Source organism: Lutjanus erythropterus, chromosome 17 (assembly GCF_056507025.1).
Source record: "Lutjanus erythropterus isolate fLutEry1 chromosome 17, fLutEry1.hap2, whole genome shotgun sequence".
In the NCBI taxonomy this organism is placed as follows: Eukaryota; Metazoa; Chordata; class Actinopteri; order Lutjaniformes; family Lutjanidae; genus Lutjanus; species Lutjanus erythropterus.
The window spans coordinates 22,984,312-23,005,645 of NC_139333.1; the positions used below are offsets into that span (position 1 = coordinate 22,984,312).

General features: G+C 38.7%; 2 protein-coding genes across 2 annotated transcripts; both read left to right on the forward strand.

Annotated features, from left to right (window-relative positions):
• LOC146312237 (5-hydroxytryptamine receptor 3A-like) lies at positions 1-6,133 on the forward strand. The gene is made up of 9 exons (XM_084740915.1): positions 1-154; positions 1,713-1,757; positions 1,908-2,017; positions 2,177-2,346; positions 3,514-3,671; positions 4,553-4,763; positions 4,865-5,041; positions 5,641-5,726; positions 5,849-6,133. Exons 1-9 carry the CDS (start codon positions 77-79, stop codon positions 6,083-6,085), a joined length of 1,272 nt encoding a protein of 423 aa, XP_084597041.1. The 5' UTR covers positions 1-76; the 3' UTR covers positions 6,086-6,133.
• A 5,266-nt stretch (positions 6,134-11,399) lies between these two features.
• LOC146312238 (5-hydroxytryptamine receptor 3A-like) lies at positions 11,400-20,360 on the forward strand. The gene is made up of 10 exons (XM_084741134.1): positions 11,400-11,436; positions 13,931-14,085; positions 15,391-15,435; positions 15,611-15,720; positions 16,079-16,248; positions 16,410-16,570; positions 17,870-18,080; positions 18,192-18,356; positions 19,278-19,363; positions 20,112-20,360. Exons 1-10 carry the CDS (start codon positions 11,400-11,402, stop codon positions 20,358-20,360), a joined length of 1,389 nt encoding a protein of 462 aa, XP_084597260.1.
• The last annotated feature ends 974 nt before the right edge of the window (positions 20,361-21,334 follow it).

Consider the following 21,334-nt stretch of genomic DNA (forward strand, 5'->3'; position numbering starts at 1 on the left):
GAACCCTGAGCATAACTGCAGCTATCAGGGAGTTTTAAACTACTTGAACATAACCCAAACCAACGAGCTGTACTTCATGACCCGGCCTGTTAAAAACTACAAGCGCCCCACACGGGTATACCTGGAGGTACTCCTCTACGCCATCCTAGATGTGGTAAGTAAAGATTCATCCATCAGATTTTCACTTATCATGTCTGGGAGGTTATAGCTGTCAAAAGAATAAGCCATTTGATATTCCATCCAGTATGACTTCAATTGGTTGCAAAATTCAAGTAGCAAACTTCCATAACTGTCGCAGCATATCGAGCAAGTGCAAACAAATGATACGTGAACGAAAACTGTTTATATAAATCTGTTATAAAGCTTAATGCCTTTTTAAACTCATGATTTTAACCACAAAAAATACTGTAGTACCTGAACAAATCTCTTTGCCATCGGACAGGGTTGGCAAATACACTATTTCACTCTCTTTCTGAAAGAGAAGATCAATACCGCTTTCATGTGCATTTTATTTAAGCCTGTTTCAAACATAGAACATTTAATTGCATTTAATGGTGGGATGTTAGAATGGGACTCTTGTTTAATTTCCATTTGCTTTCATGCTGCATAAAGCACTTCGCTGCATATTCATTTATTCATGTTTTCAGATGACATGAATAAAATGTGAAAATATGCAGAGAGTGCTGCTCAAATAGTATTATGGTTTGTTAACCTCTTTAGTCCCGGTTGCATTGTGAGGGGGAAAATTCATTTTATAGAATAATGTGTTTCCTGGTTTATCACATTTTATTTTCTCTGAATGTTGAAATGATCCCTTTGTTCCAGTGATGACAGATTGCTGATTTTTTTTTGTCTTTCCATGCATCTGTTACTGTACATTAAATTCAGACTTGTGTGTACTGAAAGTGATACAGAACTGACCATTCAAGTTTACTGTCATGATGCATCTGTAAAAGTGACTCAGGCAGATTGACATGTGAAACTGCCATCAGAATAATATAAATTAGTGCAAATCTGAGCTATAGGGCACTTGAAAAGATCAGACATCGGCTAATAGTCCAGTCTTCTATGACATGCAAATCTGCAAAGACACCTGCAGGGTTCACGCAGTTTGGAAAATTCCAGGTAAATCTGTAAAAATCACATCCTTTATTGCTTATTTCTTACATACCTGCTGCATTTCATTGTGCAGTCATGTTTGAGGCGGCTGTTATGTTTTTTTTGTATGTTTAGTCACGGCACATCATTCACTTCAATCATGACATGCTCGGTTTGTGCATGCATGGTGAATTCAGTTTGTTTTTTCCATAGACACCAGTGTAACCATTGGCCTATCTTGCAATGTTAATGTAAGGGAAAGTAATTTGTGTGTCTGCCCCAAAATTTAAAGGTCTCTTGCTAGACCCAAGCTACACTGCTCCACCAAGTTTCATAAAAATCGGGTCAGTATGTTTTCTGTAATCCTGCGGACAGACAGACAAACAAACACATAACCCCAAAAACATAACTTAGTGGAGATAATGAGCATAACCCTCATTTGTCAGATCTCCTCCACAAAAGTGGCTGCAGAGACAGGAGTCACGGGTACTAATGAAACATTATGACTAAACTGTGAACTTATTGCACTGTTAGCAATAGGAGGTAAGCTAATGAGCTAACTTAGCTTGCTGCCCTTGCAGCAAAGATTTTCACACATATTTCTCTGTTTACAGGTTGAAAAAGACCAGAAGTTCATTCCTTATGTTTGGACTGTCATGGTGAGTTTTGTCAATAGATGATGAAGACTTTTCGACAAATCTCCCTTTGCTTGGATAACCATTAAATGGTGTTAAAGTCATGTTAATTTATGTCTCTTTGTCTCACTTCTCCTTTTATTTACTGTTTATGTCCCTCATTTTCCTCTGCAGAGGTGGCACAATGAATACATTCACTGGGATCCAAATGATTTTTGTGGAATTGATAATGTTTCTCTTCCTACTGACGTTATGTGGAAACCAGATCTCACTATTGAAGAAATGTAAGTGTGAATGTATTAGTATGCACCAACATTAACACACACATACAATGTGTGCAGTGCATACACTGATTTTTCTAAACTGGCAGCATCACACAAATGCCTTCACTTGTTTCTATTTAGCAGCTGTATTCACATGTGTGTCTGTGTGTTCTCGTGCAGGACAGAGAAGGACAAAGCTCCTCCGAGTCCTTACCTCACCATCAACAATAAAGGCGATGTTGAAGTCCAGAACGACCAGGTTCTGGTCAGCACCTGCAGGATGCACGTTTACAACTTCCCCTTTGACATACAGAGCTGCAACCTCTCCTTCAAGTCTGTCATACACACAGGTGAGAGTGGAATGAGTTGTGTTTTGTGTTTAAAAGAGTTAATTGTGACATGAGCTCAAATTGGGTCGGCCTCAGCTTGTGGTGGCAATTGAGAGTCGATGCAGGGATGAGACAGAGACAGGGACATAGTGCATAAGAGGAGCAGTTTATCTGACAAATAAAAAACTGAAACAAAGATGTGCGACCTCCTTTAACAGAGTCTCATCTGTGTATTAATGCGCATGTGCAAGTATGTGTGTGTGTCCTTGATTCAACCCAGATGTTTTCATTTCATTTCTGAGAACCTCATTCCCAGATACTTCATTATTTTTGTGTTCCTGAGAATATGTCACATCACAGCCCGCTGAAGTCAGTAACCTCTTAAAGGGACAGTTCACCCAAAAATGAAAATTCAGTCATTATCTACTTACCTTCGACCCGATTGAGGGTAAGGTTTATTTTGTTAGTTTTACAGGAAAACAGTGTTGCAGAATCTCCCAAACTTCATCTGGCATAATCCAAGTCTCCCAATGTCCCGACATGCTGTTTGCACACCGTCACGCCACACACACCCAGTTTAGACGGTGTGCATGTGCACGTGGACGTGGCTCCAACCTAGGACCTACAGTGAAGATTCAGGATAAACACATGGTGTAAATAAATAAATAATAAATATTTTTTTTTTTTTGCCAACTTCACATGTCAGGGCTTTAGGAGACTTGGATTAGACCAGACGAGCAGTATGGCGCCATTTTAAGTTTTTATTCTGTTGTTTTTTGGGGTTTCAGCACTGGTCACCATTCATTTCCATTGTTTTGGGAGATTCTGCAGTGCAGTTTTCCTGTGAAACTCCAGCAGTGTTTTGTAGACTAAAACTAAACTCGACCCTGAACCGCTGTGAGGGTGGGTAGATAATGACTTTTCATTTTTGGGTGAACTATCCCTTTTAAGGTCACAGAATATTCATGGAACACACAGAAAGAATTACACTTATTTGTGATAGAATATTAAAGTATTATACATTATATTTATGTGACATACGCTGACTCCGCCATAAGCTATGAATCAAGCTCATGCCGTCTCACTGTCTCCACAACACACCACAAATCCCACCACTTATCATCCGCTCCTTCGTGTTTATCTTACCTGAAACAACCACAGAAACCACTTCTTTATCTTCTCACTCAGCCAAGGACATTCGGCTCCAGGCGAGCGACAACTCCTCAGAGGCCACGGAGTGGTCTCGGGAGGTGATGAGGACGCAGTACGAGTGGCTGTTCCTCAAGATGACAGTCACCTCCTACAACGCCAGCGATTTGTTCAGCCAAGACATCATCGTTTACACTGTATGTATGTATGTACACTGTGTCACCAAGCGCTTTATTTAAAGGGACATTTATCCCCCAAAATCGAAAATGCATATTTTTCCCCTGGCCCTGCTATTTATCCATCTAGAAAGTTTTGTTGTGAGTTGTAGAGTTTTGGGGATATCGGCTGTAGAGATGTCTGCATTCTCTCCAATATATGTCTGTGATGTTCAAAGTGCAGTAGAATCTACTGGAACTACTTTCTTTTCTACTAGAAAGAAAATAGTTCCCACATGAAACTGCTACAGATTTTCTAGTTCTTGTTGTTGTATTTGAGTATTTACAGTTTGTAGATATTCTACTCTATTTCTACAATATATTTATTTCTGAAAATCAACATGATTACTGTGAAAAAATATGGCCCCACCATAAAGCACCCGCTTTTAGAAAGGAGTTTGGTTTAACAGCCTGTCCACTCAAAAGTCTGTAACCTAATAAGAACAAACAGCAATCCAGATAGAGAAAGTGGATCCAGTCCAAGCGGATGCAGAGCTGAATTTCACCTTTGTCCACCCCTGTCTTACTGTATAATGAGATTTGCACTCTTGCCTTTTGTCTTTTCCTATTTCTTTCTTCTACCAGCCTTTACTGATTTCTTTCTTCTTTATCTGTCTCCCCCTTCTTTTTACCTAATTTGTTTCCTCCTTTTCCTTCTGATCTGAAAATATAAAAAGTCACCAGCAGCTCTTCTTTTCCTCATGAGTGTTTTTTAAGTGCATTTTATTGCTTTTAACATCAGTAAGTGAAGGACATTGTACTGAATGACTTCTTTACTTCTTTTAACACATGACATGAGCAGATTGGTGCAGGTCACTTTGTACAAACATCAGCCGCATGACGCTTTAACAATCCCTTCACAGATCACCATGAAGAGGCGGTCTCTCCTCTACATTGTCAACTTCTTGCTGCCCGTCCTCTTCTTCATGTGTCTGGACTTGGCTTCCTTCATGATCTCAGACAACGGGGGCGAGAAGCTCAGCTTCAAAGTCACCGTGCTGCTCGCCGTCACTGTGTTACAACTTATCCTGAACGAGATCCTGCCAGCCTCATCGAACAGGATTCCACTTATAGGTAAAGAACCTCCCTCAGAGTCTTCTCCTCATTGGACCGCACTTATTGACTCAACAGGTGATTATTTGCCCGCATTAATGATTCTGTCCGTCTTCCCCCAGCGCTCTACTGCATTGGGATTTTTGCTCTGATGCTTCTGAGCCTCCTGGAGACGATTTTTGTGATGTATCTGATGGAGAAAGACTCTGCGTCCCGAAACAGCGAGGCAGGTAAAGACCAAAGACGGAGTGAAGACTGTGACACACAACGCAAAGCCAACTCTCACAACTGTCACAAAGGTGAGACCTGGAGCCCACGATAATAATTGATAATAATCGTGTTTCCATTCAAATGCTTGTTTTGATACACTACCTTTCTGATAAACACTTTCTCATCTTTATCAGCCTTTTGTAATGAGATACTTCAAAGTACACATAAAAAATACTGACCCAACACTGGTCAAAAATCAGCTTAACAACAATGCAGCCTGAGAAGGATTCAAATACCTTAAAGGTGGAATCTGAGCTGTTTATAAATCCACCAGAAAGAAACCAGAATGTCAAAGATTTTTTAGTTGGCAAAGTGTCCTGAGCACAGCAAAAATGATGAGAAAATAAGGAAATGTAGGCAGAGGACAGGGTCTTTGCAGATACAGCTACTATCGCACACTTCTGGTTGGTCAAAAATGATAATGTAGAGGGATTATGCCAAAATTTTGCATACATACTTTTAAATTACAAAACATCATGCCAATGAGTTGAGACTAAACCAAACAACGTCAGCAGGTAGGATTTTACAAACTTAGAAATGGATCAGCAAAAAAGCTGGTGCAACTCCCTTTTATTATGATGTCTTAACACATTTGTTAATTTTATTTTTGTCACACATATCATTTCAGAAAGGCCCAAATGGACTCAGTGTGCCTGCATCTGTGATGTGTCTACAGGTGAACCTCCATCTGAGCTGCTGCCTGTGGCCAAAGAGGTTAGGATTGGGTTGCATTTTTAAATTCTCGTCATAACGGACACAAAATGCTGAATGAGTCATCAGCTGATGATGTTACAATCCATAATTGTATAAACCAGTTTACTAAATCACTTTTGCAGGGCAACAGCAGCAAAATGACGGGGGAGTACCAGGCTTTGGAGAAGCTCTCAGATGACCTGAGGGAGATGGAGAAAACTCTGTCTCTACTCCTGAGCAGCAAGAAGGAAGAGGAGAAGCCCGGCTACTGGACCAGAGTGGCTAAAACAGTCAACAGAGTTTTCTTTATTTTCTATGTGACAGTGGTCAGTGTGTTTTTAATTATTATCTTCTTACAATGGAACAATGCATGGGGATGATCACTGCAACATAATGAGAACGTGACTGAGTGGCTGTTTTCTTTGTTACGCTGATTATCATTCCTTTCTTTTTCCTCTCTTTTCTGGGCTTATTACATGTCTGGTTTGCACTGCTATGTGCTGTTTGCAGGAAATAACAGTCTTACACTTCCAAAAACTCTCACCACCCCTGCCTGCTCAGCTTTTATGTATTACCAAGCTGCCTACCAGCGAGAAAAGCATTGGAAACTTAAACTGTGTTGCAAAATCACTCAAGTACTCAAACAAAGTGAAGCTAAAAATTATAATCTATGATTTCAATCCGATAAATCGTACATCAAGCAAAACTTCAACAGTTAGCGCTCTCAGGTCCTAAATGCTGACTGAGTGTTGTTAAAAGAAAAGGTGATGTATCACATCATATAAATATCTTGTCTCTGTAGTGTATTCAATTGAATACAGGTAGATTTTTTTTAAATCATTGCATCCTGTTTTCATTTACATTTTACACAGCATCTCAACTTTTTAGGAATTAGGGTAATAAATATTTTGGAAGGATGATAAAGCCTAATTGCTTTACTTCCACTCAATACCAGGACAACCTGTTTGCATGTCCTGCCCTCTTTTGGTCTAAAAGGTGCACAACACCTAAAGTTTAAAAAATGTTAAACTTGAAAGTATGACATATCTAAACTAAGTCTAGATTTGGTATTTCCCAAAACTTTAAGGGCCTGGAAAGCAGACAAATCTGTTGAGGTTTCAGTCAGACATTCCACCAGTCTTGAACTGGGTCAGTCACAACTGTTAAATTAATAAATCTACAAGATGACTGACGGAGAAACCATCACTGGTCCAGATTTAAAAATGTCACATGTCACAAGTTTCAAATGCCTCAGATTCACAAAACTCAGATCAAACTGTCAAACTAGGAAACATGAATCAAATATGAATAAGATTATGTTACTGCATTACATATTTTCAGCCTAAATGTTTCAGGAATACATTTTAGTGTTTTGTTTAGCTGTAATATGAAAGACTGCCACCAGGTGATGCTTGCACCATTATGACACATTTCATTGCTCTGATTGACTGTGACTCACATGTCTGTTTTTTCAACCTAATCTTATTTATATATGTAAAAGGGCATGGATTTCATCTATAAGGTTTTCTATGATGCCGAGTCACAGGTGTCCATCTCTGCACAAGAATGTCCTTTATTCATTTCCAATTTTGCTGTTAGTTCTTCCATTACGTGCACCTGTCTCAGTCTCTCTTTTAATATTCTCCCAAAAATTCTGCAGTTTTGGGCAGTCCCAAAAAACATTTGACCCTACCTGTCTGTGTCCACACCTGTATTTTGGTGTCATTTTAGATTTATTGCAAATGAACCAAGCATCATCAGTACAACATGGCCTCACAGGTGAAAATCAAAAGCACATTTTTTTCTGATGACTGACAACAATTTCAGAGCCACAGCCCCAAAGCCACAAGAGACACCTGTCCCCAAATGGACCTGTCCTAACCACTGGTTCTGACGGAGCTCAGTTTCTCTGTTTGAGTTGATTTTTAACATCTTACTCTGCTGGAAGATGTGCACTGATGAAATGCTTCTTCCACACTCTGGATTTAGTAAAGCTGAGGAGGAAATGTGTACTCTGTTTGGATCTATTTAGCGCTTCAGTACTTGTTTGCATGTTTCACACAGTCCTACAGCTACATCTAATGCATGTACACAATATGAACTTATGACACTGGTCTACTTGTGTTGTAAAAGTCTTGTACACTAATATAACATCTAATATTTACATGTATTTAGCATGTAATATGCAGTGTCTTTGTGTATCGTACATGCTCTCACAGGTTGTCTTGATTCTTATAGGATTCTTGAAGATCTTTTAATATTTATATCAAGTTGTGTTTTCTTATGAGGAAGTCTACATTATGTCACGATGTATTAATATGATGGAATAACAGTTCTGTGATCTGTTGTATGTACTGTGGCTTTGGAAAGCATGTATCAGACTCTTCATATTGCACAAATAAATAACTAAATGGCATATTTTTTTCTCCTTAAACGCACACACACGTACACACGCACACACACGCACACACACACACACATTCTTGTTTTTATTAGTTATGGGAACCATCATTTTTTTTTTTGGACACTTGTGAGGACCAACTGTTTCACATCGACGCACAATTGTGGATAACGCTTCAATTTCCAGGTCCCATAATTTCATGGTAAATGGGTGGTAATTACTAAGCAATATATTTGAAATTACATATGTATATATTTATTTTACTTTTAAGGGGCAGTGTGTAATTTTTAGTGACATCTAGTGGTCAGAATGCAGATTGCAACCAAGTGAATTTCCTTCCACCCACAAAATTGCGTCAACACTGTGAGATAGTGTTGTCTGGATCCATATTTATTCCCTGCTTACCAAGTCAAAGTCTCGGTTATGGGTTGGGAGGAGGAGGCAGAGAGGCTGAGGTTACAGTGCAGCCAGGGCCAGGTACCATGGTGTACTCGTGGTAACTGCAGCGGTGTACTGAGGGGGTCTGCAACATGGGTCTTTAGAGCAGAGAAACCATTTTGTCAGTCCCAGCTGCTGTGTTGGAAGAATTGACTTTGATAAAGACAGAGGAAGCTGATGAGATGTTTGTCTGTTTGAAATGAAAGCTAGAAGCTGTTAGTTTATCATTCATCTTTATGGTTCTGCCTGAGAATCACCTTGATGCAGCTTTTTATTACATGACATATGTGGTTAATATGTTGATATTCATGGACTATTAGTTGCATCACGGAAATTTACATATCCTTACAATTACCCCATAAATATGACAATACTTCCCTACAACATCTGTAAATTTTCATTACTATTTTAGGTTACACTAATGTGTATTATCCCTACAGGAGTCAGCTGTACCTCACAATTTTGGATGGAAAGATTAATATGAAAAAGAACACTTTGTATAGGGAAAAGGGAGAGAAATGCTGGTGGCACAATCATAAACTTGCAGCTTTTAGTGTACAACAGAATACAGGATAGTTTGCTGGCAACCCTTCTCGTCTGTCCTCCTCTTTGTCTTCTGTATTGACGCAGTGCCATCTACGCAACGCAAAGGGTTTGGCTCAGTTTTTCTACTGTGGCTGCTGTAGAAACACAAGCACAAATATGGCAGCTTCTGTGGAAGAGGAACCGCTCCTATATGTAAATATAAATGGCTTATTCTAAGGTAATGCAAATATAGATATTATTAGTTTCAGTTGATTTTAAAACATACGTCTGTATAATATATTCCATTTCTACCAATAGATCCCTGTAAATGTTACACAGTTTAAAGTCTGGGCAACATTTTATTCAATAGAGATGTTCTTAAATAATATTCATAATCACACCATGTCTTAATAGAGACTGAATTCTACTGATTTCACTGTGCCCATTATGACTAAGAGTGTGTTTTTTTCTTTTTTGGATCGACCAATTTCATTTTTATTTTATTTTATTTGGATCTCTTCTAGCCATTGGCTGATCTTCCAAGAGTCCACATTAAAAAAAAGATTAGATTAGACTATTACATATTACTTTAGGACTGTCTTTAGAGAAAAACTCTGCAATTTGTCCATCCATTCTTGCCATTTTAATCACTCTTTTAGAAAGATCTGTCATATGAGCCATCCAAGACAGACTGTTTTCACTCCTTATAATTTAACTTCTGTAAACTCTTTGATTTGAACACTACCAAATGTCAAACTTAAATTTTCCCCCTTTTTCATGTCATACATATAAATAATATTTTTTTTGTTTTATTTACATTTAATATCAACTTATTCTTTTCCACCCTTTTGATGATGGATTTAAAGTCATTTGACTACATACATGAGTTTGTCTGAATCTGCTACTGCAGTGATGGTTGTATCATCTAAACGTATGTGCATTTGAGTAAGCTAACACTAATGGAAGATCATTTGTGTATAGAATAAACAATAATGGATCAAGGAAACTCCCTTGTGGGATACCACATGTGGGCATATGTGGGGAAGAAAAGGAGCCATTAACAGATAAATTGCTCTCTACCATTTAAGCAGGAACTCATCCAGTTGATAGCGTTCTTACGGGAACCATAAGGAGTTAAGTTTTTTGGTAGAATTGTGTGAGCTATAAAATCAAACACTGCAGTGAAATCAAGAAGTAAGAAGGATGCAAGTTTACCTCGATCAAGGGCATACATGAGGGTACATGTTAAATAAACACACACGTGGTTATTTTAACACACGTATTGTGATTAAGTGAGGAGCAATCCTTATAAAAGGGAGTCGGTCTGTGTTGGAAACAGGGCTGTAAGGTGCTAAAACATGGTGCTACGGAAAATAAAGGCCTATTAAGATTTCATACGATTCCTGATTCCTTATTAGTGAGAATAATTTTACACACACACACACACACACACACACACACACACACACACTGTTTAATGTTAATGAAAATTTTGTGATTGGTTGTGGAGAGATGTCCACACCACAGCCAAGCACGAGACACACACACCCGTGTGCTTTTAACTTCAGTCTTTACATTTTATTGCTGACAGAAAATATGTTCACTTTACTAATCCTCACTCCTGCATGGGGAAAAAAATGGAAGACTGAAAATAAATGAAGGTGTGTTGTGACTGTGGAGATGTGTGTCTGTGCCTCGACCAGACCGATTGCGCCACAGACTTTGTGCTTCAACCGGATTTTAGCCGATCTAAGGCGCAAGTGGTTTTTACTCCAGTGTGCCTAGCACAGTGTAAGAAATGTGCCTGGCCATGCTTTTGTTTCTATATGGGGAAAATAGTTCCAGAGCTACTGGCTTCCTCCACTTCGCAACTATAGCTTCTTACAAGCAGCATTTGAAAAAAAAACAAAAAAAGAAAACATGATGTTTGGAGGCAAAAGGGAGGAAGAAATGAACTGTGCCCAGTCACACCTGAGATTACCTGTATATTTACTGTAATGAAAGTAAGTTGTAGTTTGTTCATTTACACTTGGCATAAGACTCCTTTCCACTCCTACATTGATCTGCTTTACTTTGAACACAAAACAGCCAGAAGAGCGGAAGCGACTGCTATGTTTGATAGCAGATTGATTTGCCCGCAAGCAACTAAGTGTTGAGGATGTTGGCTGCTTCTTTGCATTATGTCTTTTTATACTAGACTATAAAGTACAAAGTGTGGGTCATTAAACACACCCCGCCCTCTTCCGGTAAGAGTCAACATATTATTGTTCCAACACAGATGTTCAGAGGACAGAGATGCTCATGAACTGTGCAGACCTCTCACGCTCACGATGCTTGCAGGTTTCCTCATTTTGCTCCTACTCACAGGTAAGCTGGGACAATTCTGTCTGATGCATGCTGATAAAATTATTACTGTATTGATTATTCTTACTATTTGTTAATGTGATATAAAAAAAAAAAATCAGTGTAAGGACCAGGAAAGTTTAGTTGGCTGATCTTCTGAGTTGCTCTCCTCTTCATTTGTTGCAGGCCAGTTAACAAATTTGAATTCCAGTGGATTTCAGAGCTGCATCAAAATCAGAATTATCAAATAATTAATTATTATATATATATAACTCATGTTAGGTCAGTTCAAACAAATATTTTAAAAAGTGTTCAATGAGTTTGGTCCCTCTCTTTCCAAAAACTGTTTACAGAGTGGTAACAGATTCTTTTCAAAGCAGCCATATTTATCTGAAATACTAGAAATAGTACTGATTAGGGTCCCATTCCATTTAGTGTAACAGAGCTACTGTTTGATCTGAATTTGACAAAACCTTGATATCATTGGTCACGCCTGTGTTTACTGATTCATGTCAAAAAGACGCTCTGGAAAAGGTCTCCCACTGGAGCTAAGTGAGAAAATATTTATTTTGTTAATTTGGTTCATTGACCCTGTTTTTATCTCATGCTTGAGGATAGAAGATCAGAAGATAAAATTCATATGATTTTGGCTCATTTTTTTAAAAACAGTTTTCACTTTCTCTAAACTTGAAGTGCAGTCGTCATAGTCAGTGTTTGGTGCATCAGAACTGTATTGCATGTGTGCAAAAGGTGGTAACTCACTCCGTGTTAAACCGTGTTAAAATTTGCCACAAAATAACCTCCATGTGATTCCTACTTCATTTCTGTCACCCATCAGCTCATTTGCCGTTTCAGCAGACATCCCAAACATCTCATGTCATAGATATTTATGCCATATACATGTCTGTGCGACAGATTATGTAAATTATTGAATGGATCATTTTGCATGTGATGTCTCAAAATCTGACAGTTGTATTTATCATTTTGCACACTGGCTTGGCAAAACCAAAAAAGAGTGACTCAAGTTGAGCCAGACCATGCAGTGGGAATGTACCTTTAATCATGCTGTATAGGAAAGCAGGAGAAGTGTGTGCATGGAAATTATGTTGAATGCAAAGACTTATATACTCTTTTCTGCCAGGTGGAAGAGGCTCCATTGACACAGAGCTTCTTGATGATCAACAGAATTTCAATCAAAACTCTGATGAAAGTATGTACAGCAAACAAACACTTCAGAAATGCTAGTTTTAACAAAACACTGGCTACCTCGCAAGCAAACGGTTAATGTTGATTAGCTAGCGAATGAGTTAGTGTTTTGCTAACATTAACTAACTTAAGATGTAACTGTGGGCCCTTTCTTACGCTGATCCAAAGCGCAAGTGGAAAACGCAAGGCGCAATAGATGTAATTTATTCAAGGTGTGTCCAAATCCACCTTTGCCATTCTGTGCCAGGGGTGTGAGTGGTATTTTGCCCTGCGCCGCCCAATGAATGAACTGCAAATGTCATGCAGATATGTAACTAGTTATGTTTCAACCTGAAGTACCTTGAAATTATGGTATTATTGATTATTGAATATTGTACACTATTGTGACAGGGCTGAATCATATATTACTGAATTGTTAGCTAAATAAAAAATTCTAACATGCATCGTATCATTGAACATCTATTGAGATGCAAATCGAAACCGTCTCAGTCACTGAGATGCAAAGTATCTGTTTCTGTGTCTGTCATCACTCACACTCATTTGCGCACTAATATATTGAATATAAAGTTCTGTATACTTTTCTCTGTCAGGTGGAAGTACCTTCGGTTACTCAGAGCTCACGGAGACACCAGAGCCTCCTGATGATCAGCAGATGTCTGTACACATCTCTGCCAAATGTATGTACAGGAAACAAACACTTTTGTCATTTAATAAATGCTGCAGTTTGTTAAATATTTAAAATAGAAGTGTAAATCGACACTGTGAAGCTCAAAGTAGTTGGGAAAAATGTCCTTTAACACCAACCTTTTGATTAAAGATAATAAGTGAAAGTAAATTTGTTTCAGTGGGATTCATCATTCAGCACATCTGGGCAACAGCAGGTTTGGGTGGTTAACAAATTTTAGTGCATCTGGAGATGACATCTCTTATTTTTTGTTCTCTTTTGTTCTCTTCTTGTTCTCTGAGAAAATAAAGGAGAAAACTTAAGAGCATGTTGCAACATGAGGCCCAGTGTGTAGCAGATGGATCTGAAATGGAGAGTCTTGTTTAAACTTAAATAACAGCAAAAATGCTCACATTTTAAAATCATTAGTGGACTAATGAGATAAAAACCCTGTTAACACCCATCTCATAATGGCCTTTCAGTGACCACAGTGACTAATGTTCTTCTAAATTAAAGAACACGCCGTAAATCTGATGTCCAGGCAGACAGCACGGCTCTTAACTTCCAGTTTAAAAGCAAAAACAGAAGAATGGGAAAGGCATACAGAATAAACCCTCTGACAGAAAGTGTGTCTCAATGTTTTTCCAGATGAAGAAAAGCGTAAATGCAGTTATCAGGATGTTTTAAACCACCTGAACCTGACGAAAGACAATGACCTGTACTCCTTGACCCGGCCTGTTAAAGACCATCAAAGCCAGACATATGTGCTCCTCGAAATGTCGCTCTATGCCATCTTAGATGTGGTAAGTTTTAAATAAAGCTTAATTTCTTTTAATGATAATCATTATTTCTCACTGAAAAACGTAGCCACTGTACAGTGTAACCCCTGACTCAAGAGTAATAAGCTTCATACAGTATAATAATATATAATAAATCTGGTTTACACAGGTGGGTGTCATCTGGAAAAAAATTGCACCTGAAGGTGATCAGCATGATTGTCTGTAATCATGCTGATCGAGATGCAAACATTTTTAATTACGAAAATAATCAATTTAGAAGACGATGTGGTTGTGGTTATACCCATGGGCACGTAGACTGTGCAGGCATTTCATAAAAATTAACATATGGCAGTTGGGTTGAGGGATGGGTGAATAATTATCTCATTAATGAGGATATTATTTTCTCTAAAATGCGAAAACACATTTTAAGCTTATTTTCTTAACAGCCAGACACTAATGAGCAGAGCAGATTCATTGTGCCTGTTGCAGTTGTTCATATATGAAACTAGACAAGCCTTTCTTCATCATCTGTGATGTGAAAGTATCTCATTTTCACACAGTCAGAGAAAGTTAAAGTGTGAATCAGACTATAGATGAGTTATAAAATCTGCAGACCTGCGGAGCGTCTCTCCTCAGGCTGCTGCAGCTGCTGTCTGGTATCACCTGTCCTGTGCGCTCTGTGATGCGTTGGCGTGGATATGGCTGACAGCTCCTCTTCTCTGTTTCAATCACATTTAGTTTTGTGGTTTGTGGTGATTTAGAGACTCCGTTTGTGAAGTTTACAGCCTGTCATGCTGTTGCATTGCTCTCTGTACCATGTGACAGGTTAAAATGAAGTGCTGAAATGTTTTTACCAACCACCACCAGCACATGCTGTGACCAGGATTTTCTTAATAAGTGTGACAGATAATGTAAAACGATAAACAAGATTCCACTTATTTATAATTCCTGTAACTGTGATGCACACTGACTGACAAAGGGAAAAAAAACAACTGCTCGGCTGATAAACTCAGGGGCAGCCTTACAGTGTAGGTGCAGATCTCTGAATTAAAGACAATTATTGATCCGGGTGGCAGGTGGATGATTAATGTGTACGTGCGGTTTTCAGTGATGTCAGAGCCGATTCGTGCATCTCTACTGTGCAGCCTTGTGGGGATTTGTGCTCATGCTTGATTTGAAACAGGTGTTGTTTATTTCCTCAAACATATGAAGTGTGATGTTTTTGAACTTAATATTTTATATTAAAACTAGCATCGTGCTGTGGTTTATTATCATATTAATTGTGCTGTTATAAAGATTTTTTCACAAACTGTATTTCTTTGCTCATAGAGAGAGATTGACCAGAAATTCATTTCTTACATTTGGGTCTATGTGGTGAGTTTTCTTTTTTTTTTATTTAGATCGACAACACTTTTTAATAATTGTCACTTATTTTTCTTTAGTGGAAACTCAAAGTATTTCCTTTGAATTGCCTCTTTCCATTCTCCCCCTTTTTCTCCTGATCTCTTGTTTCTTGATCCCCTCCCTCCTCCCTGATTTTCCTGTATAGGAGTGGTACAATGAACACATTTCTTGGCATCCAAATGAGTTTTGTGGAATTGAAAAGGTAGTGGTTCCTACTGAATTATTGTGGAAGCCAGATCTAATTATTGAAGAAATGTAAGTTTGTACATGCATGTTCTCACACTTGCAAATCCACATACAGTACACCCACAACAGTGATAGAGCACCATGTTTCTGTTTAGAAATGAGACAAAAATTGATGCATTTTGATGCCAAAACATCCAATTCCACACCAGTGTGGGGGATTAAAAAAAGTTGTTTTCCCAAAATTGTGACTCACAGAGGTCATGATGTGGTATGACAGATCAGCTCCGGTCCATTGATCACCAGTAATAATTAAGAATTAAAGACTAAATAGTTGATTGCATCAAACGTTAGATTGTTTTATGGTATGATAGACAACATGCTGTGTGAAATTCAGCTTGAAGCATAAACTTTTTTTGTTCTCGTACAGGACAGAGAAGGACAAGGCCGCGCCGAGTCCTTATCTAACAATTTTAAACTATGGTTACGTCGAACTTCGGAATGACCAGGTGGTGATCAGCACCTGCAGGATGCAGGTTTACAGTTTCCCCTTTGACGTTCAGCGCTGCAACCTCTCCTTCAAGTCTGCCGTATACTCTGGTGAGCCTGTAACCTGTTGTGTTTGAAAGTTTCTAGACATTCATCTAAAATGTGTATGTTTATTGTTACATGAGCACACATCAGCAGATACAACCACGTACATTCCTGCTTTGTTGACTTGCTGAAAAACCTCACACCGTTGTTTTTATCTACCTACTCAGATGACGAACTAAAACTTCAGGCCTTCCTCAATTCTTCAAAGATCACAGAGTTGTCTCGTGACTTGATGCGCTCTCAGTACGAGTGGCTGTTCATCAACCTGACAGGCTCCAGAAACACTGACAACCGTTTTTTCTACAACCAAAGCATGATCGTTTACACTGTAAGTATTTCTGATGAGAGCTGTGAGAGTGATAATGTGAGACTGTTATGGCCTGTGTCTGAGTCAAAAAATTAGGGAAGCATGAGCAAGAGATTAATTAACTAAAAGAAAATAATTTTGTCTAAAAGATGTAAGAAAAAAAAGTTTAATTCTAAATGAAACAAACAAAAAAATCAATTTGCAATCACTGCACTTTCGACTTGCATTCAATTGTATACTGTATAGAGTCAGGACATTTAATGTTCAAACCAATAAACTTTATTGTTTTTATAAGTATATACTCATTATGAATTTGATGCCTGCAGCACGTTTCAAAAAAAGTTGGGACAGGAGCAACAACAGGAGCATTGCACAAAAAACATCTGTTTGGAACAGTCAGAGGGTAAATTGATAGGAGGTGACAGTATCATGATTAAAGGGGCATTGATAGGGTATTAAAGGGGCATCATGGATGGTGAGGTTCACCACTTTGTGAAAAACTGCGTGGGCAAATAGTCCAACAGTTCAAGAACAATGTTTTTCAACATAAAACCGCAGGAATTTAGAGATTTCACCACCTACAACCCAAAATATCATTAAAAGATTCAAAGAATCCAGAGAAATCTCTGCATATAAGGGGCAAGGCTGAAAAGGAACAACAAATGTCTGTGACCTTTGACCCCTCAGGCAGCACTGTATTAGAACTGCATTAGAAATCAAATTTAATTGTATAAGCGTGGGCTCAGGAACACTTTTGAAAACCATTTTTGGCAAACACACTTAAGACTCAACAACATCCAGAAATGCTGTAGACTTATCTCTGGCCCAGGTTTATCTGAGATGGACTGATTGTTCTGGAGTCAACATGTCAGATTCTTTTTGGAAATCATGGACATCTTGTCCTCTGGGCTGAGGAGGAAGAGGACCATCTAGATTGTACCTGTAAACCTTGTTCTTTTCCCTGTGGATACCATGTTTACAGTCCTGCTGGTTAAACTTTATTCACTCTGGGGAAAGTTGTAGGCAAGTTGAGAGAGCAGATTTTGTGAAAGACATTTCACAGTGGGCAGTTTCAGCAACTAGCTCATTTTAGCATATGATGGGTTAAGGGCTGGGCCTCACTGACCAGCTTCATAACACATAACATGTAAGATGAACACGCAAATATGTGGAAGCAAAAAGCACTCTGCTTCCTGTTTAATGTTGACTTTTAAGTAAATAATTTGACCACTGCAGATGTGAGCAGGTTACCTTGTGTTCACAACCTGGGTACTACATAGTTTCCTTTGTGAAAAGTATATGAGCCTTTTTTTTCCACAGGTCACCATGAAGAGGCGGTCTGTCCTCTACATTGTCAACTTCATTCTGCCCATCCTCTTCTTCTTGTGTCTGGACTTGGCCTCCTTCATGATCACAGACAGCGGGGGTGAGAAGCTCGGCTTCAAAATCACTGTGCTGCTCGCCGTCACAGTGATGCAACTGATTCTGAATGACATTCTGCCTTCTTCATCAGACAAGGTTCCACTTATAGGTATCAGAGTCTTGCTTTTTCTGGACTGCAGCTGATGTGAGCAGAAACAGCACATACTGACTGAGTGTGCAGTTATCCATCCATATTACTGATGATGCTTTCCTCCTTCAGCGATCTACTGCATGGGGATATATAGTTTGATGATGCTGAGCCTCCTGGAGACGCTTTTTGTGATGCATCTGATGGGGAAAGACAACAAGGAAGACACAGACCAAAGCCTGAGTGAAGACTGTGAAGACAAGCGAAGCAAAACCAGCTTCCATAACTGTTTCAGAGGTGAGATTAAAGTTAAAGAAGATTAAAGCCAAAACCCAGTAAGAAGACCACCGTCGTACCTATTTCCTGCCATCAAAATAGTCTCCACTGGTTTCGCAGGCTGCAAAGTGAAATAATATTTTACATGGCCAGACGGATCAGAGCCAACTGGTTGACAGCATGATTGCATTGTGTTTGCACGTCTCCATAATCACAAAGACCTTCATTTATACCCCTGCACCCCGGTGCAAGAGGTCAAAGGTGCATTTGGACAATTAAATTAATTGTGACTCATGCTTTCTCTGTGCACTTTAGATTAGTGTAAGATAGGGCCCTGATTTTTATGTGTTCCTGGATAGATGGGCTGTTGCTTCTCTGCAACAGACAACTTAAAAAGATTGCCTTGTGTTATGATATGAGATGATTTCTCTCCTCCGTGTCTGTGTGTGCCTGCTTCATGCAGCTCTGTGTCAGCATTGTAAAAAGTGTCTGCTCGTTTCTCTCCCTCTCTCTGCTTAAAACAGCAGACAAATATGTAGAATGAGTTTGTAATTTAGCACAAACAGCAACGAAAATGTACCTCAACAGCTTACCTTAAATTCAATCAACACAAGCTGATACTGAAACTGGCTGGACAAGAAGGGTGCACTGTACTGACGCCACAAGAAAAACAGCAACACGCCACCATGACGTAGGGCATAGTAATCATTTTTTTAAATGATCTTGTTGGTTGTGCGAAGTCAAAATTACAGTTGAAATTGAAAGTTAATTGCGCAGCCCTAGTTTGAAAGTGTTGCTATTATATGTTACTGCTATAATGGTGTAAAACTTTTTGTTATGATTTGAATACTCAAAGACACATTTACAACTTCTAATACAGACTGTTGATTATATAATTTTAAATATGCTACAACCATCTTTGTGTCAAACATATCCTTTCAGATGAGAAGAAATGGACTCCCTGTGCTTGTGTCTGTGATCTGTCTGCTGATGAAACTCCGTCTGAGCTGCTGTCAGTGGCCAAAGAGGTTAGAACTGAGTCACACTTTGAAGAGTCGGTTCACCCAAATTTAAATGGAAACACGCAACTTTTCAGCCCCGTTGCATTTCCAAGTGGTATTATTGTTGTGCTGCTGTGGCAAAAGCAACTAGTGTTGTGTTAAAATCTGTTTCCCTGTCAGTATGTGTCCCCCCGTCTTACGCCTACCCATCACCTACCCACTAAACCACAGAGGGCACAGTTATCAGACGGGGGAACACACTTCAACACAACAGTGCAGTTGTGCTAGTGTTTTGCAAAGAATGGCTAAATTAAGATGTGAATCTATATCACCTTTACAGGTTGTTTTACCATCTCTGGTTTTCTTTTCAACATGAATAAGCCGAGCACATAGAATACTGAACTACAGGAAAAAAGAAAGGAGAAAGTTGACCAAGTTTTTGCAGCCATGTTTGCTCAGCTGTTATTGAGCAAATAAAGTGTAACAAAACAGAGTGACAAGGCTGCTATTCACTTTTTTTAGATGTGATTTTTTGAGAATTCTTTGATGCACAATGAAGTTCCATTCACCCTCATCGAATTGGGAGGGACGCTGAAATCTCCGAGATGGATAAGACAACATACCACTAAGGGCAAGTAAGAACATGTGTTTGTAATCTGGATGAACCGACCCTTTTATACTAATCATAACGGACATGAAAACCAGAATGTCAAATGTAGCAGCTTGCAGTCTTATATGGTCTGTTAATTACCAGTCCATTAAACCACTTCTGCAGGGTAGCAGCAGCAAACTGACGGAGGAGTCCCCTGCTTTGGAAAAGATCTCAGAGGAGCTGAGGCAGATGGAAAGAACACTGTCTATGGTCCTCAGCAGCAGGGAGGAAGACTGGAAGCCCGGCTACTGGACCAGAGTGGCTAAAACCTTCAACAAAGTTTTCTTCATTTTTTATGTCACTGTGATCGGTCTGTTTTTAATTACTATCTTTTCAGTATGGAGCGATGCAGCAAACAATTCACATGAATAAACATCCTGAAGCATATGAGATTAAAATTACAAATACAAATTAATCACTTTTAAGCATGCAGAACAATTATGAAAATAATATTAATGCTAATAGAAACATCATTCGTGACATCAATATACTACATTGCCAAGTACTATTGAAAACATGCAGCTCAGAGACAACACATGCAAAACAAAGAAACATGGAATAAAGACAACATTATGCTTTACTGTTAGACACTAAAACATGCAGAGCACCATGGATATAAAAGCACGCACAGTTTATAAAATACATAAATGAGTCTGAAGAGCACAGCAACAACAATTAAAGACATGCATGCAGGTACATTAACATGTGTAGTCTGTGTTCACATCTGGAGTTCCAATATATACATGTATATATACATATATATATATATATATATATATATATATATATATATATATATATATATATATATATATATATATACATATATACACACACATATATATCTGTGTGTGCATTCAAGCTACATTATGTCACAAAATGGAATAAAAATCCAGTAATCTGGTTCTGACAACATGTATCAGACATCATACTGCTGAAATAAACAATAAAGACAATTTTTGCTGTTCTCCTGTTTTTGTATGTACTTCCAAGGCTTGGACTGTCATGGAGTTGTCCTGGTGGAATCATCAGTACAGCAGATGAGCTATGGCATTAAAAAATATCTGGTTATTTGTAGAGACAAACAACAAAGGTTCATGCCTGCACATAAATATAAGAATGGGCAACTACAAGTCCCTAAGAACGTTTCATTTTATGCCTTCATCATATAACATGTGTAGACAGGACAGGAAACGAGGGAGAGAGAGTCACAACAAAGGTCCTTACCCAGACTTGGGCTGAGATTGTTGTTCTGCAACAATAGAAGCAGCATTAAAGTGCATTTTGACAGCAAGATCAATCCGCCCACAGTGTGGGAGGTATCAGCAGTTCCTGGTGTTTCCTGC

Coding starts and splice junctions, on each gene's coding strand:
- LOC146312237 (XM_084740915.1), top strand. CDS start 77: ATGACCCGGCCTGTTAAAAACTACAAGCGCCCCACACGGGTATACCTG. Junction 2,018..2,176: donor GATCTCACTATTGAAGAAAT/GTAAGTGTGAAT, acceptor GTTCTCGTGCAG/GACAGAGAAGGACAAAGCTC. Junction 2,347..3,513: donor CAAGTCTGTCATACACACAG/GTGAGAGTGGAA, acceptor CTTCTCACTCAG/CCAAGGACATTCGGCTCCAG.
- LOC146312238 (XM_084741134.1), top strand. CDS start 11,400: ATGCTTGCAGGTTTCCTCATTTTGCTCCTACTCACAG. Junction 11,437..13,930: donor CATTTTGCTCCTACTCACAG/GTAAGCTGGGAC, acceptor ATGTTTTTCCAG/ATGAAGAAAAGCGTAAATGC. Junction 16,571..17,869: donor AAAGCATGATCGTTTACACT/GTAAGTATTTCT, acceptor TTTTTTCCACAG/GTCACCATGAAGAGGCGGTC.